This window comes from Rhipicephalus microplus, chromosome 7, assembly GCF_043290135.1.
Source record: "Rhipicephalus microplus isolate Deutch F79 chromosome 7, USDA_Rmic, whole genome shotgun sequence".
Lineage (NCBI taxonomy): Eukaryota > Metazoa > Arthropoda > Arachnida > Ixodida > Ixodidae > Rhipicephalus > Rhipicephalus microplus.
In genome coordinates this window covers 44,409,840-44,436,765 of record NC_134706.1, presented here as the reverse complement: position 1 = coordinate 44,436,765, position 26,926 = coordinate 44,409,840, and the positions used below count along the sequence as shown (strand labels likewise).

The window sequence follows — 26,926 nt, the reverse complement described above, 5'->3', positions numbered from 1 at the left end:
CTATAACAATCCAGTATAACGAGTTTACCACAAGAGGCTAAACAATCGCAGCCTATGTGAAAGAATCACGACAACAGTGTTGCTTTAAAATGGTGCTGTTCCTTTGTTTATATTTTCGCTTGGGCGTTTTTTTTTTATTATCGAAAGCGCTGACTACAGACAAGCACGAATACTTCAAGCCGCGACTGCAAATTTGCGAAGACGCAATGTTCTCGCGTTGCTCACGTGTTAGCCAGCACTTAGTACTTAAGTAATAATTAATAATGCGAATAAGAAGAGAGCCAAGGTATCGCTGCACCCTGGAATCTTCTGAAGGACAATTTCCTTGTTTTACACAAAAAACAATGAAGGCAATGTCCCTGTAGGACATTTCTTACGCGCAGTCGTCTTTCGCAGCACTTCACAGAGAAGCATAAATACGAGCCGAGATCGATAGCTGTGTTGCGCACACCCACAAGGACTCCGAAGGAAGTTGGAAGGTTCCGCAAGCCCGCAGGCATTAGCCGCCATCTGTGGAAAGTTAAAGGAGACATGGGTCTGTAGGCCACGCCTCCGAGGCGCTCAGTTTTCGTTGTGGACGTCTCTGAGGCAGCATCGTTGGCTGGCTGCCGAATCCCCCCGCGAATGGGCTCCGAAAATAATGCGGCGACGGCAGTCCATTCAGCCTTAGCGGCGCGATTTACGTCGACCAGGGTTGTGCGTAGTTTCGAAGAACATGTATAACGCCCTGTGACTGCCTCATCAAAATGACAGTGGGATCTACAACGTATAAGTGAGCCTAGAAAAAGCATGATTGAAGGAGTTTGCGAGGCGACTCGGCACATCACCCCAACGTACGGATACGAAGTAGCTTTCAGGTGAGTAGAAGAAAGCACTCGCCTGTTGTTTTGTGTATGAATTCACAGTAGCAACGGTGTTCTCTTCGCTGCTGACAGTTTCCGCACGGCACAACAGAGCTCCGATCGGAGTCGATCGCGGAAAGCTGTACGGCTGTTCAGTCATCTGTGCAAGCGACGCTGTACTTTTTTGTTTGTTTATTTCGTTGCGGAAGTTGGTGCTCCGACTGCCAAGCTCAAAAACGAAAAAAAAAAAAATCATGAGAGTGTGTTGATTTGTCTGGTTCGTGACCGTCAGCGTTTTAGCTGTCAAACAACGATACAAGGATTGAATGAGTTCACCGACCAGTTATAGCGAACAAGTTTGTCGTGATTCAGTTGATAGATACGAGACGTATGAAACAGACGAATTGGGGAATATGATCAAGAACTTCCACCAAGCCTGACTTAAAGGTATAGTCGCGAAACCAGGGCACCAACTAGGGATAGAAAGTAAAAAAAAAATTTTCTGAACTTTCACAATTACGGGAATGGAGAATTTCAATGCTGCAGCTGTCGTATGACCAAATGGGAACATAGGCGCTAATGGGAAAGTTGAAACGTTTTTCTTCATTAAAACAAAAATTGTAACGATGCCATTTGCCATATGAAAAAAAGTATTTGTTTTCCATTCAAGTAAAAAGGTGATATTTAGTTGGGCCATCAGAGGGTGCAAATTGGGTATCAATATGGGCAAATATGATGATTTTGCGAAATTTGAGATTTTTCGTAAAGTTGAGCTACTTGGGAGATTTAATATATTTTTTTTCTTTCTGTGAAGTAAGTTTTCACTACTCTGATAGTTATACAAAGTGCAGTATTTCAATACCAAAAATGCAAGCGTAACGCATTTTGTCTAAATTCTTGGAGGCGTATGTGCTAGTAAAATTGCAATAATATTACTGAGCTTCTTACAAAAGAACCTTTACTTGACATGTAGATCAAACCTGGTAGAAAAGGAACAACACCAAATGGACATTCCGGAAAGTTCAGAAGGCAGGCATGTGATCATAAAGTTTTTTTCTCGGAAGTATTCTACCGTTTCACTGTTTTCACTGCAGGAAATCAGCACAATGTTTTTCGAATACATTTGAGAAGGTCACCTAAGTGGCTGGGACGTTTGGCGTGTGTTGACCCATATGGAAATGTCGCTTGCTGCGGGCGTCTTAAATGAGGCTAAAAGCCCGAGATGCTGTTGGCAAACTTGTTTTATTGCGCAGCTCCCACCAAAAATAAATAAAGCAGGGCGAGACGTTGACAACTTATAAAGTACGTAATTAGCTACAATTCGGGACTCGGAAGGTCTTTCTCGATAAGACATATGCTCATCTGGCGGAGCTGAATCTTTCTTTCAAGTGAGACAGGGATGGAGGTCCAGAAGGTGACTTATAATGTTACGTCGGTGAAGCTTCTTAGTACTATGTTCTTCTATGTGTACGCGTCTACTCATGCAAAATAAAACAAAAATGGCAGTGGCTTAGCTCAGATATGCCAGAATGTACGTAGCGTTACCAATGGTTCAGCTGATTATTCTTTGCTTTCCAGATGTCATGCTTACAGCTGTTCCAATGACACACACACGGTATACGTATTATGTGGCACATGTATATTTATTTTGCCGGGCAACTACTTCGGGATCCGAGGAGTTAAGCTTCTACGCTCTACTGCACCGTTGAGCAGCATTTGCACTCTCCTTCTCCATGGCTATACCACAGTGGCAAACGCCAGTCAGAGGCGCTATCAAGCGGCTCCACGACTGCACAGGAAAGCAGCGCGCGTCGGCGTCGCGCATGCGCAAACCAGTGCCACGCGAAATTGGCTCAGCGAGGCCAGTGTTGCTAACGCTACATAATCTCTGGGAGAGGAGTGGGGGGCTGAATATCCCCTAGGCTACGCCAATATTGAGAGCCATTCATCGTGACCTTAGCTATACAGGTTCACCAAGCATTCTGGATGACTTGCGATACAAAGTGCTCTATATTAAACCACGGCTGCTGCACTATACAATTCCAAGTGGGAACGTGTGGTCAAAATATTCAGTGTGTTTTGTGCTTTCTTTTCCATTGTAAAACCTTACGTTATATATATATATATATATATATATAAGCTCGCAAAAGTGAAACAAACGCGTGGTAAAGAACCCCAGGTGGTCAAAATTTCCGGAGCCCTCCACTACGGCGTCTCTCATAATCATATGGTGGTTTTGGGACGTTAAACCCCACAAATCAATCAATCAAATCAAACAAACGCGTGTACGAAGCATTTTAGTGATGTTTAGCTCGGGGTCCAAGCATTAACAGAATGAAATGTGCAGGAACATTGCCGTTTAACTATACATGCCCATGTCGGGCAGAGTCAAGATATGCTAACAAGAACGGATATATAAGCGTGAACGTATCAATGAAAATGCGTATTAACAGCTCAAGACCACCGCTCATACAAGTGGTACAATGACCGTGCTTAGAGTATACACGTATGGAGAAAAAGAAATATGCAATAAAAAGGGAAAAGTAAAACCGCAAAGGTTCGCCATAAGGACCTTGACTAACAGTGGCTAATAAGTGAATGGATGAAACAAAATGACAGAAGGCAGGGAAGTTACACAGAGAAGCTAGCGGTGGGCTATGCTATATTAGAGTATTAGGAAAAGGGAACAAAATATTAGGGAAAGGAGACAAAAAAGGAAGATGCAGTGAATTCACTGCTGCAGTCGAGATTTAATCCCACGTCATAAGTGTTCGCCTGAGCCCATCGTCCCTAATCTGCACGAGTGCTCTCACTTTCTTGTGAGCTAACAATAGATGCGAACAGAGTTCTCATTGCATTTGTAGGGAAAGTGGCTCACAGTTTTGTCATCACAGTGTGTTGGAAAGCACTTGTCTCTCTGAGGCAAAGCAAGAACCATACCATAGGTCATGTTTTCTTTGGTCGTAAACATAACGTGTCACGTCGGCAAATAGTACCAATGTTGGAAATACAAAAACATAGTGCATATAGTATAGATCACATCAAGCTTAACTTGCTTAAACAAAAGAACTAAGCTACTTGTCGTTCAAGCATGCGCAGCGCTCACAAGGTTACGCATTAAAAATGTCTAACTAGAATTCACATGTTCAATGGGGCTTAGTTTCTCGTGACCATAGAACACCGGAATTCTTAACCTGGAGATATTCGCGTATTGTCATTTCATGATTTTGTCGTCTGCCATTGATGTGTGACGTAAGATGTGGGGGGGGGGGGGATGCGAAAAAACTACCACCCGCCATAGCAAATACAGAATGACATTGTGCAAATGAGTCTAATGTTGTGGCTTCCTTCCTGCAGGCGTGGTGTTCGAGTTGATCGACAGATTATTGACACTTTCGGCGGACGTTTTCGCCATCGCCGTCACGTTCCGTATCAAGTTCAAATGAATAACATCACATTGCACCTCATACGTACAAGGTGAGAGTAAAAGCGCGTGATTATTGCAGACCAACGGGGCAACATCACAGATGGCATCTCCGTCGCACTCCATCGTCCGACATTCAAGGCTGAATTAGTTCAATCATACTGTGACTTGCATGACGTCGTCGTGCGGACGCATCTCAGGAGGAGATCAAAAGATGGCTCATACCTCAGCACGTGCTTAACACAACACGCCTTGCGTTTGTGACCTCTTCACCATTGTCTTCACTATCCTGACTACGTCCAATGCTGGGGAATCGCCTTTCCCATGTCTCGCCAATCAACTCCGGTCTTGTACTTGCTGCGGGCACATTTTACGCACGAATTTCTTAATCTCACCAGGTCACCAAACGCTGCATTCCGCTCGCGTGCTCGCCATCCCTGGGAATCTAGTGTGGCACTAATAATGACCAGCGTTTATTGAGTCTTCGCACTTCAGTCCCTGCCCATGCCCATTTGTTCTGCTTGATTTTGACATAGAGGTACTGATTACACGGTTGTTTCCAGAATAACTATTATCTCCTTGTTCTTTATGACAGTCGGTAAATCACTTAGCTCCTTGGAGTACCCGTATTTTCTTGCAGCAGTGTTTTGCAGACTTGCACCTAATCGGACCCTAAACCTCTCAGATACTAGCAATGCATGCTGTACCTAATTTGCTTAAGAAGTATGCCCAATCGAAAGCACTAGCAATGTATGAACAGGCATTGGTTTTTTTTAGTCTTATAAAATACCATAAGTAATGGACTAAGCGTATAGTCCATTTTACATCCATTTGGCATCAGCACGACGCTAAGTGAATATAAAATGTACTAGGCTTCCATGTTATAGATATAAAATGTACTGTGCTACTAATTCATATATATATTCATTATTTCGAATAAATTTTCATTTCTTAGACGAGCACTTGTCTTGTTCCCTTCTTTTGTGTTTCAAAACTTTTTGCCTTACCCAATTATGAATAAAGTTATACTTGTTCCAAGTATTGCATTCATTGCTGCGCCCTCAGGGGGAATTTTTTTCCTCTTCTTTTTCTCCAGCTCGTAATTACTACACTTCAACAGAAAAACTGCCGAGAGCTATCCATATTATTTTTGTTATATGGCTGGCACCCCCTACAGTAATATACTAAAAAATAACGCTTCCTCTTATTCCGCTCAGTCTATTTATCAACATTGTTAAGTTTGACATTTGCTCATTGACACGTTTTGACCTTACGCACTTCATTCAGCGAAGAGGCGCAGCGTTTATTTTTTTCAGTCCTTGTTCGTTCGCAGAGCACGCAGAAAACTCAAAAAACGAAGTGCTTGCGACAATTCACCAGGACCATCACCAGTGCTATCACCGCACGGTACGCGCGAGTTCAAATAATTACGTCAACGTCTAGTGGAGTAATACTACTTAGCAGTCTTTGACATTATTTGCATGGGGCTGTCCCAGCGCGAGAAAGATCAATCAAAGAAGTAAGTTCTACATAGTACGCGCTAGTCTGAAGAGGAACAAACATAGGTTTGAGAGATTCAGGATCCCTTAATGTGACGTGATGGATAACAAGCTCCTCCGTTCCACGGCACGGCGAATTCATTTCGGTGACGGGAAATGAAGAAAATCGCGAAAGGTGGCAACATCAACAGAACTGCTCGATGATCATTGTTTATAAGGACAATTCCACGTTCCTAACGGATCCTGCACTCGGAACGTTCAATAACGGTTTGAGCCAAGAATTATTTGACAGTGCAAACAACAGAGCACGACCTGTCCCAACTTCTAAGGTTCCTGAACAGTTCACACGAGCTTGCGGCCATTCCCGACAACATTATCGCGCGTCCTCTGGTCTCATCAATTTACATTATGAGACTTTCCTTGAAAAAACCAAGAGTGAAGCTTTCAAACTTTTGCAGTAGCGTCAGCTGTGCCGCATAAGTAGACGCGCAGAAACTAACGTCGACAACGTGATCTTTATCGCCAGCTGCTGTGATCGCAGCGCGCACGCAAAACATTGGTTGATCATTATACGGCTATAGGTCACTGTAGATCTATAGGTCGTTGTATGGTCATTCGTGTCATTAAACGGCTGTGGAATGTGGACGCGTATGACGTATGCTGCCTGTCGCATATTTCTTTCTATGGGGACACAGAACTTTCACGGGTATTACGGCCAGCCATTTGCTGCATTCGCGCTGGCTGAACTGAGCACTTCACGCCCCGCACTCTTGCACAGCTGAGGCATGACGCTTATTTCCTAATTGTACGAGTATAAGCTATGTGTGAAAATCGATGGTTCGATGATCAAGCGAAGATCTTTTAAGAGGACAAGTTTTTCACACGCAAGCCAGATCACTAACTGTTTTCGGAGCCCCGCCGCGGTGGTATAGTGGCTAAGGTACTCGGCTGCTGACCCGCAGGTCGCGGGTTCAAATCCCGGCTGCGGCGGCTGCATTTCCGATGGAGGCGGAAATGTCGAGGCCCGTGTGCTCAGATTTGAGTACACGTTAAAGAACCCCAGATGGTCAAAATTTCCGGAGCCCTCCACTACGGCGTCTCTCATAATCATATATGGTGGTTTTGGGACGTTAAACCCCACAAATCAATCAATCAATCAATCAACTGTTTTCGGAGCACTTCCATTTTGCCCGCAGTGTTTCTTCTATTCCTGCTGTCAGTATTGGTTGCGTCTGAACTATGAATTAAAGTAAGAAAAATCATTTACGTGCACGACGTTCCTGGTAGTACATGTCGTAAGAATAGACGCTATGAAATTATGAAAATATGTGCAATTATGAACTGATGTAGCTGATTCTTGTTCTTTGGAACCTTTGAAATTCCGGCCTTTTTAAGTTGTCACCTTCTGTCACAAAGGTTCCAAACAGCTGTGCCTGTCTGCTCTTTGCGTCGTAAAAACGCACGAACAGGATCACATTTTTCGGGTGATTGCCTCTGACGCTGGCATACGACAACGTTACTTAGAAAAAGCCTTCCCACGTTAGGAGTCCGCAGCATGACAGGCTCGTAAAGCAGCAGCAGCTCGGGCTTACCGCCAATAGTTTGCGGTGAGAGCACGGCATCGAAGAGAGCTCGCCGTCAAACAAAAAACGGCGCTGTGGGCCAGCCTATAGCAAGGAAAAAGTGGCCACGCCGCCAAGGAAACCCATCACTACTCTATAAATTATGATAGAGGAATGTGTAGGCATGATTCGCGGGTTAGCCGATAATCGCCAAACAAGCCTCTGTAACATCATTCACTTTGTACATATGGAGGTGATCTTTTTTATTTAATTAACGTGAACCAGCGTGAACTTATCCAGCGAACACACAAGGACACACGATGCCACCTATCCTACGTTGTTTTTTAAGGCCCTTGTTAAAGTATTTACGCAGGTCTCCTTGCACAACGCAAAGAAAACAATGTTTTGGCGTTGCGCTGTTGAGATAGAGGTCACTAGTTGACCAGCTGCTGCAATCGCTGCAATTTGATAACATCAAAGCATACATAAACAGAAAAGTGGGGGGAGGAGGACAAGAACAACAAGAGAGCAGGCAGGGAGGTTAATCAGGCACGTGCAGGGTTTGCTACCCTATGCTGGGGGAACGGGAAGGCGGAGTATAAAAATGAGAGAGAAGAGAAAGAAAAAAAAAGATTGTCAGTCAATGGGCTGACGTGTATGCAGCGGTGGCACTACATAAAAGTTAAGGGTGTTCACATAAGCCTGTAGTACTGAAAAAGCACAAGACAGCTTTGACGGCCTTTTGAGCCGACGAAAGATGAGGACGGTGTTTCAGTAGCATCTGCATAGAGAGTGGCTGAACGTCCAATTGTCGCAATGCGTCAGAAAGCTTGTGTCTTTCAGAAGCAAATCGCAGGCAACAGCAAAGCAACTGGTCGATGTCTTCTTCGGTGCCGCAGACGTCACATTCCGCATTGTCGGTTAATCCAATGAGGGTTGTATATGCTTTTGTGAAGGCAACACCTAACCAAAGGCGACAAGGAAGCAAAGATTCACGTCGAGGAAGTCTGGATGCAGGTCGACGTTTTAGTCGAGGGTTTATTTGGTAGAGTATCGTATGTCTCATGCTTGGGGTGTTCCACGCCAGCAGACACAGACTACGTGCCACGTGACGAAGTTGCGTTGCAGCGTCTGTCCTTGACAAAGAAATCGGAAGGGTGTGCTCTTCTTGGTGGGATTGCGAGCTGCGTTGTCTGCGGAATCATTTCCACTGATCCCACAATGACCAGGTAGCCACTGAAAATTGACCTCGTGGCCTGATTCTGTGACGCGGTGAAAAAGCTTGACATATTCGCATGTTAACCGTTCGTGGCAACCTCGTTGAAAGATCGACTGCATGCTCTGTAAGGCCGGTGTCGCGTTGCAAAACACAGCCCATTTACTCGGTCTCTGAGATTTGATGTACTGCAGGGAGCCATGCAAAGCCGCAAGTTCTGCCGCCGTAGATGCAGTGACGTTTCACAGCTTGATTCGCAGAGTGAATACTATAGCTGGAATCACCACTGTACCGCCACAACCAGACGCTGTGGTTGAACCATCGGTGTTTATGTGCACGTGGTTATTGTACATTTCATGCAAGAGGTGCAAGCTCAATTGTTTAAGCGCTGAAGAAGTAAATGTGATCTTTTCTGCATTACTGGAATCGAAAGACGTGCTTGCGGAAGTGTCAGGCACCACGGAGGATACACCAATTTCTCTGCAGGCGTGAAACCTGACGTAAAAGATGAACGATGCGCACAGACAACTCTACTAAATTTTGTGCGGGGCCTCTCAGTAGCTAGGGTTGCCAAATGGTGGAATGGATTCCTAAAAAGTTGCCTGAGGTGCGTACGCATTGTTTCAATGGTGATGTGCGTCGTGATCGAGTAGTCCTATGCAATGGCAATTGTTTCAGCCGTCGATGCACGGCGGGGTAAACCAAGGCATATCCTAAGAGCCTGGGCTTGAATGTTTTGGAATGTGCTCAGGTTAGTTTTTCACGTGTTAGATATAACAGGTAGGCTGTACCGCAGGAATCCAATAAATAATACCTTGTACAGCTGTAACATAGACTCGACAGACACTCCCAAACTTTTTCCGGCAAGGAACCTGAACAAGTGACATATGGCTGTTAGCCACTTTTTCACGTAGTTCACCTGTGGGATCCAAGACATGTTTCGGTCAATTATGACTCCGAAGAACCTCTGACTTCGCCTGCATGACACCACTTGCCCGTTAAGTGTGCAGTCATGGCTTTCTGGTGAAAGCCATGACTGTACACTTTTCATTTGTGATTTAGAGCCATTGTTTGCGTAGGTGGTGCGATGTCTCTGATGCTGCCTTCTGAAGTCTAGCGCGAAGTTGAAGTCGAGTCACACATGATGTCCACACACAGATGTCATCAGCATAAATGGAAAGTCGTTCGCTGCTTGGTTGCTTGCCAACTAGTCCGACGAGTGTTAGGTTGAACAACGTCTGGCTTAGCACTCCGCCTTGCGGGACTCCTCAGCTACAGTAATACCCGGGTGTCGGGCCATTCTCTGTCTGCACGTGAAATGACCTATTCTGTAGGTAACTCTGAACCCGCATATATATCTTGCCACCGAGTCCTACTCCATCTAATGCGCTGAGAATGTCTGTGTGGGTGACATTGTCGTAAGCCCCTTTAGCGCCAAGAAACAGGGCAGCAGATAACCGTCTGCTGACCTTCTGGTGCTTTACATATGTTACCAAGTCAACTACATTGTAAATTGATGAGCGGCCTCGTCTGAACCCGGACATGGCCTCTGGATATATTTCGTAAAGCTCTAAGTATCATTCCGGACGCGTTAAAATAACTTTTTCCCGTAACTTTTCCCACAAAGCTCGCGAGGGCCATTGGGCGGTAAGAGGAAATGTCCAAGGGTGACTTGAGATGTGGAATCAGGTGAATTCATTTTCATTCCTGTGGAACCATGCAAGTTGGCCAGAAATAGTTAGATAACAGCGAGAGTGTCTTGCGAGCTTGATCTCCTAGGGGACACAGAGCGCGGTAGGTGATGCTGTCAAGTCCTGGCGCAGAAGAACGTCTACATAAAGCAAGCACAGCCTTAGTTCTTCCATTGAAAACGAACACTTCATTCGGGGATCACGTGAGGATACAGAAAAGTCGGGCGTCTTCGTCTCAGTTGGATTTGCCCCACGGGCAATTGTTCGACAGAAATATTCTGCGACTTCAATCTCCTATCTGCGTAGGTGAAATACCAGAGATTTAAATGGGTAGCGCTGAGTAGTGGTTGTACGAAGGTTCCAGACAGTTCTCCAGATTAGTGACATAGGCTTTCTGAGATCCAAACACTCCCAAGAAGATACCCATTGTCGCTTATCCAACATGTCCATGTGACGCTGTATTTTCTTTTGGTGCGTCTGGCCATTCTCAGATCATCAAAGGACTTCGTGCGCCTATAACGTCGTTCTGCACGACGACGAATCGCTCGAAGTTTCTCGAGTTCAATGTCCATATCACTATGAGATGAGCTCACCGGAAGCGAACGCGTGGTGGACTGTAGGTCACTCTTCATTGCGTCCTCTAGGTTAAAGGGCGAGCCGCCAACATAGTCTTCCATGATCAACTTGTATTTTTGCCAATCGGAGCACTGGAAGGCTCTGCAGGATCTGAGACTTGGAAAGCCGTCAATCTTCAGGTATGTTGGGATGTGGCCACTACCCCTTGTTTCCAGATCCGAAAACCAGTGCACTTTTCTGACGAACGAGCGTGAGACGCAAGTGAGGTCCAGGCAACTACTATAGGCCAATTCACGTAGATAAGTAGAGCTGCCTTCATTCACGAGGATAAGTTCACATTCAAAAGCGAAAGACACTAACTGTCTACCCATAGTGTTGACCTTGGAGCTTCCCCATAAGTATTGGTGAGCATTGAAGTCGCCAGTTATCACCCATGGCTGGCGAGTTGAATTCGAAATTCCACGCAAACGCTCGTGGTCTAGACGACATGATGAAAGTAATTAGGCTCCGATTGTGAATGTGGTGTTCTTCTTTTTAACTGATAGGCAAACGTTCTGGTTTTCTTCGTCAGAGGGTACAGGGTGATGAACATAACTTAAGCCGCGCCGTATGAACACAACAATCTTGCTGCACTCTCCGTAGGTAAAAGACATAAAGCACTCACATCAAAAATGTCTCCACACAAATACAATGGCATGAAAGCGCACTGCCTATGAAGCCAGCCTGATTCCTTTTTTAGAAAAATTTAGAATTAGATATGCACCTCATTCGCCCCGGTGAATCAGTGGCTATAGAATGCTCGGCTGCTCATCCGAAGGTCGTGGGTTCAATGCCAGTCGCATTAGTTGCGTTTCATTGAAGGCAAAATGGTAGAAGCCCATGTACTGCGCTATGTCAAAGAACATTCATAAACACCAGGTGGTTGAAATTTTTCTTGTTTGTCCACCACTACAACATCTTTCATATTCATGTCGTGCTTTGGGAACGTAAAGCCTCACATATTATTAATATTATTAGTAATATATTACTATTAGTAGTATTATTATTCAAAGTATACACGTCTTGATATAACTTCACGAAAGGTTTCGATAATGCAAGACCTTTAAATACAGCCACTCGTGCTTCCTTTGATGTACTTCCTTTCATTTGCCCGTTACACGTGTAACCACCGCCCTGCGCAGGCCGCGCCGGAATGCGTGGAAACCTTACGATCACACTTGCTGTTCTGATAAATTTGCGTGCGCAACGCACACAGCCCCACCTTATTCGGGAATGAACAAACACGGCCACTATGACAATGCTGAGATATTCGATGCCGCATGTAGAAAATCCGAAGCGCTTTATACCACTTGATCGGTTTTATGGATGCCCGTTGATTGTGATCGTGACTGTTGTCCCGCCTCCAGCGTTACTTTCGTTGACGGGCACCAGTCTGCACGGTTAACGTTTCAATCTATTTTGCCCTGTGTTCTGCATTCTTCACCGTCACGACCACGTGACAATACGTTTACCTTAGGTGAATTACTTGGAGCATAAGGGTGCACATAAGGCAACTTGTGGTAATGTAATTTCTTGCTAAAGGACTCTACGGTGCGATAAAGGTGCATTACCATAAAAATAGGTTGTCTTGTAATTTCAAAGAAAGTAACCTTCTGTGAAATAGTTGGAATAGTTTCTAAGTTTAGGCAACCGGGAATATGTAGGCTGCTTTAGCAGTGAAGGTCTGGGTTGATTTCGTGACCCAGGAACCTCGTATCATGTTGCCTGGCAACCGGCTGCACCGAAGCTGAGGAACATTTGCAATAACTTCGCGAAGCCCTGTATGCTCATAAATGGCAGCAGCTACTGCTAAGCCAATGACGCAGACATCGCGTGTGCCTCGCACTGTTTCGTTCTGCTACCGAACATCCTACCACCTGGCCAGTCGGCGCATGCGCACGGCCTGAATTGCGTCCACTCAATGAGATGGTTCTACTAGCCAGCGTTGCTTGAAACTCATCATGAAAACCAAACAACTTACGATCTTAATGAACTGCAAGAGTGATCACGTGTCACCTCGGCTCTGCAGTACACAGAGTACCTGACTGCGCCTCGTTGTGCCGAGACAGACATGGGGATTCATAAGTGCGTATCCCAGGCTCAAAACAGCGCATCTAGAAGCTATATATGTCGGTAGACAGTAGTGGTAACAGCAACGACCGACCTATTCAGCCTACTTGGCTTGGGAAGCAGCCACAAAAAAAAGTGTCTACGAGCCAATTCTGACAAAGCTCGGCGAGAAAGCACTAGAGAGGGGGCGAGACAGAGATTGGCCCGTGAAAACCTCGACATCATGTAAAGCTTAGCACAAACGTATACTTACATTTCTGGCACTGTCAAGCTTTGCATGACTTAGTGTGAACTTCGCGCATTTGTTTTATAGGGCGAAGTAAGCGATAATATGTTGTTTGAAGCAAGCTGCATGTTGGTGGAGTTTTACGGGCGAAAACCACGACGCGATTATGAGGCTCTCCACACTGAGGAATCCCAGATTAACTAGGGAACATGTGGAGGTCTTTGCCGTAATTCTGAGCACAGAGGTGTTACTTTTTTGCACTTCACTCAATTATAAACACAGCCACCTTGGAAAGGAGTCGAACCCCTACCCCGGGGTTCTTCAACGTGACACTTTGTGTGTTGAGCTGCCACGTCGGAGTTTTAAGCCTGGCGTGACAAAAAAAAAAGTTGCACCCTCATATAGGCAGCTGCTTTCGCGAATAACGTATGCCATTAGCAAACTACGGCAATTTGTGTGCCCATGTGCATAGCAGTGTGTAGCGCCTAAAATGCACTCTAACGACCTTTATCGACGTCACTGCCAACATCATTTACCGCGCGTAGAAGTGTGACTGACATCTTTTTGAGAGGTATCACGTGCACACAAGCTTCGGTAGGTGCCGCGCACATGCGTGATCAGTGCTGTTGACAAAGGTCGCAGATGCTTACTGCATTGCACATTTCTGCCAGGCTCGGACTGCGAGAGGTACTCTATAGGCATACAGGGCAATGCCATGGCGCTTTAAGGTGGATCGATACGGAGTTGCTACGTTGACTTTTGAGTAGTGGAGCACTGCATTTGTAAGTAAACCTATGCCTGAGTTCGTGAACACCTCTGTCTACCGCGTAAACTTTGTGAGTCGTAGGTCCGCCACTACCCTAATTTTTATGTAGGAGAGCACTCACTCTCTCTATAACTCTATATCTCTCTTTGCCTGCATAGTACGTTTGAGCAACAACGCATGTAGCGGTTGTATCTGCGTACTCTTAGTAGCCAGCATTGTTGCTACCTTTTATAACGGCACCAATAGAGCCAACAATAGTGGTTTCAAACTACACAGAGTTGCTACCTTAGCCACCGCGTTCGTCGGCTGAAGAAAAAAAAAACGAACAACCCACCTACGTGGACTGTGGGGATGGGCAAATCACCCAGTGATTGACTAGTGTTTCCAAGTTGCGGAGAACGTGGAGCTTAAAAGTGGCACAACACTTGACGTTCTGTACCCTCTCCGCTTTTCACAAAAGCAAACTGCCTTTACAACTGGATGGCAGTCCTTGTACACCTGTTAATCCACTGAAACACACCAACACTGAAGAGGGCACTTTCAGGGTGCTTTTGAGAGATTCAGTTGGCTGACTGGAATTCGCCGCGCAAGGCGATCCGCACATTTACATAGCTGCACACTCGATTGATACTGCGTCTGGCGATGACGAATTACAGCTGAATCCTTTGTGAAGAGTTGGCTTGTTCTAGCACCAACTCTTGTACGCAGGTATCATGGAGTTACGCCTGGTGCGTTATTACTCTTCTGGCACGGAAAATTGCTTCTAGTAACATGGCTTGCTGTTCAACGTTACGACTGTTTTTTCTTTAACCTATTTCGAACACCCGTGTGGTTTTGTGGTATACTTAGCAGCCATGCTGAATACATAAATCTGAGTCCCAGCGGAAACCTGAATATCATTTCTTGCATGCTTCGGCCTCTGTTGCTCAGAGAAAACACAAATTTTTCGCTCGGAATCGATACCACTTGCCCCGACACCAATTCTTTTCTGCTACACGATCAGATATCGCGTTAATACATCACTCCACATGAATTATCCACATTTATTCTAACTGAGCAACTGAGACACATCTCAGTTGCTCAGTTAGAATATATGAGACACATCTGTGCTACGCATAGAGTGTATTGTCTTACATTAAAAGTGATCGCAGTACCTGATCTTTTCCGACCAGCTGAGACGCTGGCCTGTATTTTAGGTCAAGGTGATATATAGAACCAGCAGTCTGTCTCGCAGCCGAGGCCCTTACAATGCTTATTTGTCTGTTTCTTAATTTGGACATTGAAAAGCGACTCAGGCTATGACGTACAACTTCGGGTATTTTCAAGCTTGTGAGGCAGGTTAACGTGCTAAAATAGCCGAAATAAGGGCTTACTGTTGTGCGTAGTCATTATCTGGAACGCACTGCTCGAACACTAGGGACGCACACACACACACACACACACGCACTCATACACAAACACATACACACACACACAAACGAATACAGGTACATGAGATGAGACCGAAATAAGACTGCTTAGAGCAAGAGGGACATAATAGCATGTTCAATGCGCACAAGGGGAAAGCACTGGCACCGTGTGTTACAAGGGTGTTTATTTAGTATATAGCCTCCGCCTAAACACGACCAGCACCATCGGGATCGAACCAGCTCCGTCTTTGATTCAGCAGTCGACACCCGTAATGACTCAGTCACAGCGGCGGCTGGGTAATGTATATCTATAGTCTCTATGATCTTTCACATAGATGAGAAACCTCGGAATTGAAATGCGATAATAATTTTAAAACAGTATTTATATTCCTAATAATAATAATAATATTGTTACCTTTTGCAGTCTACGCCCGAAAACCGCTGTGCATTGATGAGGAATGCTTTTGGGCAGGGCTTCAGAAATTTCCACCAACTGGAGTTCTTAAACGTGTCAAGGCCGTAGTAGGTGAACATGAAGCCTTCGTTGCAAAATGTGGCCTTCAAATTACTAGTCGGGCACCACTTAGGCGGGTTAAAGGTCAAGTACAATCTTTTCATGTACAAGATGTTCTCAGATTCATCGTGTCTTAGGCTGGCCTGCGGTACAGCTACAGAAGTTTACATCACCGCAATACGTCGAGTGAATTTGGTACTGCAGCATGGAAGCATTCTTTTTAATGGGGCAGTAGTTAACATCAACAGCTCTATTGGACGTATCGATGATGAAAAACGTATTAGTGAAGGAAACAATGTCGAAGCACCATTTGTAGGTTTTGTCGATAGTTTAGAAAATTTCGAGTGGCCGGAAAAGCATTCAACTGGACAAAATACATGTACTTCAATGTTGCGGACAAAACTTAAACCATAGTCAAATCGGTTAGCAACCTGTCGTGAATAGTAAGATTTCCAGCCCCTTCTTTTCAAATTCCATGATAAATATGATGCCAAACAATAATATGATGCCAAACGAATTAGAGAAAGAAATAATTACTACGGCTGAGTACAGTGTCAACAACAATAATATTGATCAGTCTGCACGAGCCGATTGCCATTCAGTACGTGTGTGTGTGTGTGTTAGGGGGCGGGGGCGTGCACGCGAAAGAGAGTTTTCCACGGCACCATTGCATGTGGCGTGCAATACGCTTTTGTCAATAAACTGATTCATGCCAAGGCTGTGGTTCTAGCGCAGTCGAGCCGCTACCATTTACGCCAATCGCCCATGCGCCTGCACTCTACAAAACAGCCGCGCTGGCTTTCGCGCCACAAATTGAGGGTGAAACGAAGCAGCAGGGTCTTTCGGCGCACCGATGACGCCTCCCAATTTGGCACTGAAGATGTACGCGAAAAGCGCTTGATTCGCTCTCAGACCGCAAGGCAACGTGTGGAGCAAATATAGAACTTTCCTATGGAGAGGAAGATTTCCTTCTTTCAAGGCTGTTCCACAGGAATACAAAAGCTGACGTCACAACCCCGGCAGAGCATTTTTGGGGGCTCACGCATCCTAACGACAGCTCAGAGAGAACTATCGCGGCGACCAGGGAGCCTACAGTGAAACGGTCGATATTTGGCTACCAATTGTGCAACTCTCAGAAAAAAGAATTAAAAGTTATCGATGCTTTATTGTGTGAATACCAACATCTGATGAGTAAGACTCCCTTGAAAGAGACACGTTAAACTTTTTTGAAGTTCAAGAACTCTCCAAACAGAGTATAACAATCTCCAAAGCGAGTTCACATGTCTCTTCGAAGACAGTCAGATACTTGGCAAACCAGGACTGACCGAAAGGAATATAACACGCACTAGTTTTTTTTGAGTTGTAGTCACGTAATGCTGGAAAGATATAGGTTAAAAGAGGAAGATGAATGAATATTACTAGTAGCGCTCTCTGTTTTCGAATGAGTATGAAGAAAATCCCGGTAGTACTCTTGAAAAATTGGATTTATCCGATCAGCTCCAGTTTTCAGAGAGCAATTTCAAAGCTGAGAATATTCAATTGAAAAGAGCGCACCTCCACCAGCGGCAACAACCTCGTGGCGTATGCTTGCGTCTAATATACCGAGCTTTTATTATATCACCAACAAATGCAGGTGTTTTTGTTGTTTTGTTTACGCTATTTGCATTGTGCGATGACTGGTTATTATTTCGCTGTTGTAAAACGCTTTGTAAGTCGTATTAACGCGATTGCTTTCCTGACATTAAGCCTGCCTAAGACAACTTTGACGACAAGTCACAAGCACCGGTGTAGCTCAACGGTAGAATACTGGGCCGACTCCCAGCCGACCCGGGTTCAAGCCCCACTGTGCCATTAATGCTAGGTCATGCCTGCATGCCTGCCTAAGTTCATCGTGTCTGGAGACGAACGTTAGTGCGAGCACTTAGTAACAGCGTTCACACTTCGGCCGCGTTATCTAAGTGTACTTCTGCCCGAATATACCTTCTCCACCTCTTGAATAACGCAACTTACTTATCGCTATCGGTGAAAGTGATTGCGTTGTTTCCTGCCTGACGCACGTGCAGCCTGCGTAAAGAAAACGGTCTCTGCTTATTGCCCTCAAGGAAGCGCTTTTCGCTTCAAATTATCTAAAGCCTGTTATTACGAGGAAGCTATACACTGATAAGAGCGCAATTGACGCGTTTGTGATCAACACAGGCACCCGCAGACAAAAGATAAAAAAGCTCTATTGTGTGAAAAACATTTCTTCGTGCATGTAACTAATTTGAGTTTTTTCTAGCGTGTCTTCTCAACTTCCGGGAATTCACTGCAGTCAGATGCAAAGTTCAATCTGCTTATCTTATGAGAGCTCTGCCAGCAGATAGGAATTAATAAGAAATAGCTCAAAAAGAGACTGTTATACCTTTTTTGGTCGCGCACAGCGTGTCGGCGCAGTTTGGTGCCGTATAAGACTAGAGAAAACTTTTAGAGAGCCGCAGACCCAGAGACTCTGATGTCATAACGTAAGTGCACACGCCGTGTTGCTGTCTGCGTCCCTCTTTAAGTGAGCACTTTACCGCTACTGCTCTTCGGCTAATTCGTTTGAGTACATCCGCACTCGAAAGCATGAAAAAGAGAGTTCTTTGACTATTTTGTCAATGTTATGGCTTGCCACGTGTAGGACTGTAAGCCAAGGCAACTCTTTTTTCGGGGTCGTTATGCTCTTTGCTGTGAGCGGTGTTACTCGCAAGAGAGTTAATTTGTCTCTCATAGGGAGTCATATATGCCAATGAAGAGCCACGCTCTTCATTGCCAATGAAGAAACTGCCAATGAAGAGCCACGCTCATCCACACTTTTTTTTTTTTAGAGTGCAGTGCCAAGTTCTAAGAAGAAACGTGTTGTGGTGAACAACACATGAGCCTAGTAACGGAAGAAGCAGAAGTATACGATAAGCGCTCACGCCATCGGCATCGTGTTCCTGTCCGTTTCTGTATTTGTTATTCGGTATTAAAATGAGCCCTATTAACTTCCTTGAATACAGGGGGTTGGTCCCACGTGTGTAAGCATTTTGTGTGGCCCTTGTTTTGTTTCCGTCTTGTAATTAATTTCTTTTGCGTATCTCTTTCCTCTTACCCTCTTTTACTCCCCTTCCCATAAAAGCAGGCAGGAGTAGTGCCTGATTCTCTCTCTTATTGCTCTGTGTCATCTGGTTTTCTGTATATCGAAATTTAAAATAATAATAATAATAATAATAATAATAATAATAATATTATTAATAATAATAATAATAATAATAATAATAATAATAATAATAATAATAATAATAATAATAATAATAATAATAATAATAATAATAATAATAATAATAATAATAATAATAATAATAATAGTATTAATAATAATAATAATAACAATAACAATAATAATAATAATAATTTAAATTCGCAAATTTCTTTCCATATTTTCTATCTATCCTGTGAATGACAGTCCTCCTTGAACTACAATGTGCAGAGAAAACGGGACAGCGACGAGCCAGTGCCATGTCGTCGGAAAAAAGCCTCGACACGGCCGACTGCGTAGTCTTTGGTGTGCTTACTGCTGTGGGATACATCGTCGGCATATACTTCTCATTTGCCCGCCGACGGCAGAAGGTAAGAAACATCCTAAAAAATATTCTTGTGATCATGAATGTTAACATTGGTGTGAAATGTCTCAGCTAAGCGCTTCAAGGCACGCTATACATATTCGAAAATTTACAATGTGAAATAACGACAGCATACAGAACTGGGCGAGGAGGTTGAACTTCATGGTTGAAAACACAGCGAAAAAAGACAAAGCACGAGACGAACAAGTACGCCGGACAGGCGCGTCAAGTTTAGCCCTTGCTTTGCAAGCACGTTTTGGTAACACGAGTGTTGTTTGAATACGCGCTACGGCTATGCGAGTTTCTTACTGTTTTCTTTCTTAGGCGCAAAGAATGTGCTCCTTTTTAGACAAGCATGAGCTCACTTTCTCATTCTCTGCTATGATATTCTCAGTGTTGCTATCGTATTTAGCCTTCATTGTAGCACTGTTTTGCGAGCACGTTATTACTATAGAAAATTTTTGTCTTAAGCATCGCTCTGTCGGTTGTTATTTGTTATGGTCACTTGCGGGCTATGAGGAAGACGAAGATGATGAAGCAGACACTCTACTAAGAAAAAGACACCTTGTCATCCCATTCGTTAATCTGGGCTGATCTCCATAAGTGAGGACATTGTTTCCTTTTGGGCTTGGCTTCAGCCACAAACAAGAACGCTTTTGAGGTGATTTGCAGTTACCTTCAGGAAGCAAAACGAATGTGACTTTAAACGACGATTTATGTATTTATTATTATTGAAGAAATAAATTATTATTACAAAGTTTATGTTAATATTTTTTCCTTTACTTCTATTCAAACAAAATGTTATAATTTCAGATCTGAGTTGTGTGAAAAACATTTACTGCACTCCTTTTTTATTTATGTACGTTGCTGTCTTGGTGATAGAAAGTCAGTCATAGAAAAGGTTAACAAAGAAAGAAAGAAAGGAAGGAAGGAAAAAAGGAAGGAAGAAAAGAAGGAAGGAAAAGAAAATTATTTTATCCTGCGAAACGCGACTGGGTCGTCAACTCTTAATCAATCTTCTGAGAGGGTACGAGCCATGTAGGTTGGTACAACAACATCATCATCATCCTAAACAACAACAACAACAACAACAACAACAACAACAACAACAACAACAACAACAACAACAACAACAACAACAACAACAACAACAACAACAACAACAACAACAACAACAACAACAACAACAACTACACCTGCGTGCTTCATACAGAAGGCAGTAACGAGAAAAAAAAAACACTCTAGTGCGCGGTGCTGTGTATTTGTTCAATACCACCCATGTCTTTAGGCCTTTCACACAACCTTATTCTGTCTATTCTGTCCTTTGTGCAATGCTCCCTATGGTAACTGTAAATTCTTTTGAAATATGGAAATAATCTGCATAGGATAGGAGCGGGAGCCCCATGTGCACAAATGCCATTTACGCCAAAAATGTTTGGTCACAACGCACGTCTTTTTCTCGTTGTTTCTCCCGATGCGTTTACTTTTGAATCAACAGGATTTACACGTGTGCTTCTAGTAGTCGGTGGGTAGACACGCTTTCAGCGATGTTGGGCAATAAAGTATTTTGGTGCAACCTGAGTGTGCGGTAAAGGATGGAGAGGTAGAAAAAACCGTGACTACAAAAAAAGAGGCATGTTCAGCGCTCACAAACCCTGTGAGTGCAGGATTCACGACAGCCATTTTCGTTTGCTTAATCTACGACACGGGTAGTCAGGTCATAACATGTCATAAAGTCGCGGGACTGGAGAACTCCAGTCATCATTGAAATGAACGTCGGAAGGTGGGGAAATAGGAATGGTTAATTGTAGACAACAACAAGTGATCTCGGGGATGCTTCCACACGTTTGTGGTGCAGTATAGATATTTCCACACATCTGAAATGTTAGACGACATGAAATATATTCAACGTTGTGTTAAGTGATGTCTCAATTGCTTGTGGCTGTCGTGTGAGCGATATGTCTCAATGTGAATGTAAAATTATTCAAAATGCAAATAAATATTTACTTGAATCCGATTTGTGCTTTGTATGACCTTGTATATTGTACCAGTTTTTGTTTGGTGTAACTGTTTCTATCTTGTTACCACTGCATGCTTAACAGAGCATTGTGTTACGCTTGCAAATGCAGCTATTTTTACAATTATGTGCTTGCGTTTACTGATGTCAGGATGTACAAGGGATCCGAGGCCTTCGTCATCCATTCCAGTCTAATGCTACGCCTTCCATTTTGTGTGAAATGGAAATAGACTTCACTTCATTTAACTTCAATTTCCAAAGTAGATAAGATAATAAGGGTTTTTTAGGAATATTGACTTTCTTTAGGCTATGCAATTCGTTGTATGCAATCTTTCCTTGGTTGTACGACAACAGTGTGAGTCTGGCTGCAGTTCCGGGGTTGCCGTTACGTCTTCATTAGGAGGAGTCCAAAAATTCACTCGAAAAATGTAGGCAGAGAAGGAGGAGAAGAGGAAAAGAAGGTCAGGGAGGTTAGCCGAAAAAAAAAATGTAGGCAACCTACACTAAGGGTGTGAGGTTGAACTAGCAGCAGAGCTTGTGGCTTACTCAGAGTATTAGCCAGATTTTATAGCAAGAACACAAGTAACAAGACCTTACTTAGCGCAATGTTAATAAGTAAAGCTTTCTCTCTCATTCTGTTCTCTTCTGTTCTTTTTCTTTGGTGTATTTGTTCTATGCTTCTTTCTAGGTGCGTAGCACTTTAGAGGCTGGCTATCTTAAATCCACCGTATTTCGCACTCTCCCGCTGTGGTCAATACAGGCGTGAAATGTGGCTAGCAAGGCTTAAAACTAGCGCGAGAAAAACTAATGATGCCTGTGATAGTATAAACTACAAAATAACCTAAAATAATTGCAACGTTTACCTAAAGTTGCAAACAACTCTTCTCAAATACCTTGTCCACACCCGCGGCGCTAAGAGAGGGCTCCACCTGCTCTTGAACCACGCGATCGATAAGGGTTTTGTGGATTGCTTGTGCTAAGCTCTTATTCTGGTCTCACACAATTAATCGCAGGGCTTGGAAATACACGAACACCTATACAAGAGTGGTATTACGGAAGGATTTAGCGTGGGATTACTGACTACACCACAGTATACACAAGAACTAGGGCGATACTTTTTCATTTCTAGGGCGATAACTTTACATTTTCTTCTGAATGCCCATGCATTGAGAAAACGCCTACATTCCTCATGCAGCTTGTCCACCTCAATTGGTGTACTGGCCAGATCTCTTATCATATGCCACAATAGTCGGTGATATGAGAAAAAAGTTACTATAGCTAATCTGATCTTTTTGTTGTTTCAGCTGGCGTCTAGCGACGGTGATGTCCCCGGCGCCGATTATGAAGCATTCCTGGGCGGACAAAGCCTCCCATCTGTTGCTCTGGCAGTCTCCGTCGTGGCGTCCGTAGCGAATGGAATGAACGTGGTGGGATTCGTGGGTCACTACTACGCGTACGGTTTCCACGCGCTGTGGATCCTGGCGGGAACTGCATTTGCGACCACGTTTGCGGTGGTTGTGATGATTCCGTTGCTCTATCGGCTTCGCGTTGCGTCAATTTTTCAGGTAATAATAAAACACGCCATTCTATCGGCAATTTCGTTTAAGGTCTCTGAGGGCCACAAGCTTGAGCTTTTACATGACTGATTTGGAGGTTTTGATCTCCGCGACACCGAAATAAGTTTAAACTCCTATGAACTTCAGCATGTAATGGCGAACAATGACATAACAATGACATGTTCTCACGTGATCATGGCAAAAAGGAGGGCAATACAATGAAGACAAGAAAGAAGCAACAAGACTAGCACTGGTCATGTAATGCTCTTGTATGGTCTTTGTTGTGTTTAACTGTTTTCTACCATGATTGAACTAACAAGCTCCCGAAAAGCCAAGTCTATCCCTACGGTCGTGTTCATGTGCATTTCCGTATGGTAGAATATTGCTGATTTGTTGTAGCTACAAAACGTTAATATTAGGAGGTCGTTATCTCTTCACTTAACCACACCTGCATACTAGTCTACAGGTTACCCTACCTGACATTTTGTAGTGTTTAAAAATATGCAAATGCACTTCAGGAGTGCGCGATCAAAAGTGCTTTGCTGAATATTTTGTAGGGTCAGACTGGTTGTTGCATTGTTCTTATTTGCTAAATTTTGTAACGCAAGTGGTCGGCCTTGTGAAGCAACGAAGTTGGGCAATAATTTCCAGTCGGAAAGATGTAGGCTGGTTAGAACAACCTTTGATGAATAAATTTAGACTTTTATGTTCAGGTAGATATGGCGTTTTTTCACTTACTTTAGGTGGCGGTGAAATGAAACAAAAATACCACGTGACACATCTGCTTCCGCACCGTGATTGCCGTGCTTCGTAAGGTTCCACGTGATGGAGACTGTAACTTTTAACAGATTGTGCTGCCGCCTAGAAATCGACAGGGCAGGAACGCAAGCATGACGCGGTAAAGAGCGGTTACTTTTAGGGGAAAGTAACTGCTGCACAGGTAAAAGCTACAGCAACAAAAAAAAGGTCTGTAAGGCTTTTTTCTATAGGGCTGCAACCATCAACTATGTGCTGTTGCTGGGAGATAGTCAAGGCTGGAAAGTGGATTCGGACAGTACTGAGGCTGACTTCTTAAATATATAAGTTCCTCATGAACCAGATATAAACGAAAAACAAGTATTTATTGTTGTCATACGATGCGCTGCAATTTGTTTACGATAAATACGTGAAGAGACGACTACAGTGTAAACCAGAACAAATCACAAACAGCATTTGAGACGAGCACATGCACACAGCGTTTATCAACTGTTCTTTCTCGACCATCCTCGTTCGCACTGAAGTGTTCCTCTAAACCTCAAACAATAATTTCTTCTTATAGTTTGGTGCTTCCAAAAGGAGTATTCCGATATTTGAAGTATGAGTGCGTCCTTTAAATGGGGGAAGGCAAGAACAAGCTTATGAACTCGCCAATCAGCCATTTTGACAAGTATTCTCAGTACGAGTGACGTCATCGTCCTCGTACTAGGACGTCCCTCTTGAGTCCCATTTTCTCGTGTACATTTGTTTTAATAGCCGCATTTCTTATGCGCTTCCGCCGATAGTGTTATTTTGACGGACATTCTTGAACATTAATCCATGTGTGTACGCTAAATTGGCAGTACGATTTAGTGTGACTTTGAGATAGCATATGCTATCAAGAGCTGATGCTACTATAATATGGGTTTCTTAACTTTCACGTGGCTTTACGGAAATTTTGTGAAACTGGGAATACTTAAGTTATGCGAAAAAAATGTTCCACAATTACGGAAACTGAATGCAGCTCTGTATAACACAACTCCATTCGATATACGCTGAAAGGGTTTATTGCACTGCACGGAAATTACGGAAGTGTCACGTCCAGTTTACGGTAGTACCATACGTTGTTCAAATATCTAGGCATAGAAGTGTAAGTAATGCAGGACTTGTTCACCAACAGTTGCTCTCTTTGTTTCATATAATAAAGTATCTTCGAATGCGCTTCGATAACAAAGTTGGAATCACGGCAAGCGTCGTCTACTTCGTACTCAGCGTAAGTCAAGTGTGTTTGTTTTGAACCTTTTTCGGCAACATTCGCGCAGTGCTTAGGCATGCAACGCTATTCTCAAACTAAGAGCAGTAAAGTTGTAGTACCAACAACTAGCCTCGGAAGTGTCTGATGCAGAGAACTGTGCTTTCAATATATGTTATAAAGGTGTCTTGCAGAATAGCAGCTAATTTAGTTATCGCCATCGATATCGCGTCTTAATTATCATATGATGGTTTTGGGACGTTAAACCCTGCATACAATCAATCAATCAATGAATCTATTCATAAATTATTCAATCGAATCTCAATATGTAATAATGTATCCAGCTTCCTTGAAAACAAAGGCTTAATTGGTTCCTTCGATCATGGCTTTCGCCGTGGTTACTCTACAGTCAGCCAGCTCATCGAAACTGTCCACACTTAGCAGCAGCCCTAGACAGACATAACCTGGCCGACATTATATTTCTCGACTTTGAAAAGGCACTCGACTGAGTCTCACATCGAAAATTATTATTAAAGTTCGAACCAATACTCAAGAACACCAAATTACTAGCTTGGATAGAAGCCTATCTCTCATGTTGACGACAAGTCGTGGTCATTAATAATGAAACTTCGCGTGCCATTACAGTCCTTTCGGGTATCCCGCAGGGCTCTGTTCTTGGTCCTTTATTTTTTCTTGTATACATCAATGACATCGTTCGGAACATACCAGTTAAAGTAAGGCTCTTTGCTGAGGATTGTATTATATACCATGAAATTGCCACAGCCCCCGGCCAGATAACATTAAATAAATCTTTGTACCGAATTCAAACATGGTGCACGGACTGGCAAATGACCATCAACAAAAAGAAAACTGTTGCAATGACAATTAGTCGCAAAAAGCACCCTTTAACGTTTTCTTACTGTTTTGATAATGAACCTATGGAAGTAGTTACTAACTATAAGTATCTGGAAGTTATCATTACTGACGATCTTAAATGAAATGACCACATTGACTACACACACAGAAAGGCAATGAAAAAACTCGGATACTTAAGGAGGCGCTTGAGTAAGTCCTCTCCAGAAGTTAAAATATTAGACTATAAAACATTTATTCGGCCACTCCTGGAATATTGTGCTACTCTTTGGATCCATACACAAAAAGAAACATTTCAATATTGGAAAAAATACAGCGGAAATCAGTTAGGTTCATCTTTAATCAATACAGCTGGGAGGCATCAGTAACATATCTGCTAGAAACGGCTGAGCTGGAAAAATTAGCAAATTGCCGATACCGCGAACGAATGAAACTATTTTACCTTCTTTATCGTGGACACTTAGGTATAAAAAAGGATACATACCTAAAAGACTCCCACCGGCGGCCTACTCGGTTCCTTCATAATAAAAAAGTAAGCAAGTTCTCTAGTCACACCAACATTTTCCAGTATTCTTTTTTCCCGACAACTGCAACCAATTAGAATTCCCTCTCTTCATCTGTGGCGGAATGCCCGTCGCTATCATCCTATCTACAGGCCCTTGAGTCCATAGGACCTTGCTCTGACATAGTTTTACATGAACCCTGACGCTTTTTTTCTTCTATATGTTTACGTATTCATGTTTTCACTAGTTATTTAAATATCTTGCTGCTGCGCTTGTATGAACTCGTTGTACTATTCTTCTTTTACTGTTATTATCGCCGCAATGCTTCATATGTGTTTATTGTAACCCTGTACTCATTGTACCCACTCCTGCCTAAGGTTTGAAGATCAGACGAGCAGTACTGTAATAAATAAAATTGCGGGAGTAATACAAAAGGCATACATGTACCGTGATTTCAGTACTCGTTAAAGAACCCAGATGAACAAAATTTTTCGATTCCTTCAATTCTGTGCGCGCCCTAATAATATCATGGT

At 43.5% G+C, this 26,926-nt stretch overlaps 1 protein-coding gene across 3 annotated transcripts in view; it reads left to right on the top strand.

The window, feature by feature from the left end:
* LOC119179230 (putative sodium-dependent multivitamin transporter) overlaps nt 1–26,926 on the top strand; it is a 103,350-nt gene that overhangs the window by 9,199 nt on the left and 67,225 nt on the right. The window contains exons 1-4 of one of the 3 annotated variants that reach the window (XM_075869098.1): nt 617–857; nt 19,325–19,464; nt 22,779–23,039; nt 24,973–25,038. In XM_075869098.1, the coding sequence (XP_075725213.1) occupies nt 19,354–19,464; nt 22,779–23,039; nt 24,973–25,038 (438 nt within the window). In that variant the 5' untranslated portion in view covers nt 617–857; nt 19,325–19,353. Of the gene's footprint in view, nt 1–616; nt 858–13,781; nt 13,928–19,324; nt 19,465–22,778; nt 23,040–24,972; nt 25,039–26,926 lie in introns of those variants that run through there. The other 2 variants (XM_075869096.1, XM_075869097.1) reach the window with 2 other exon arrangements.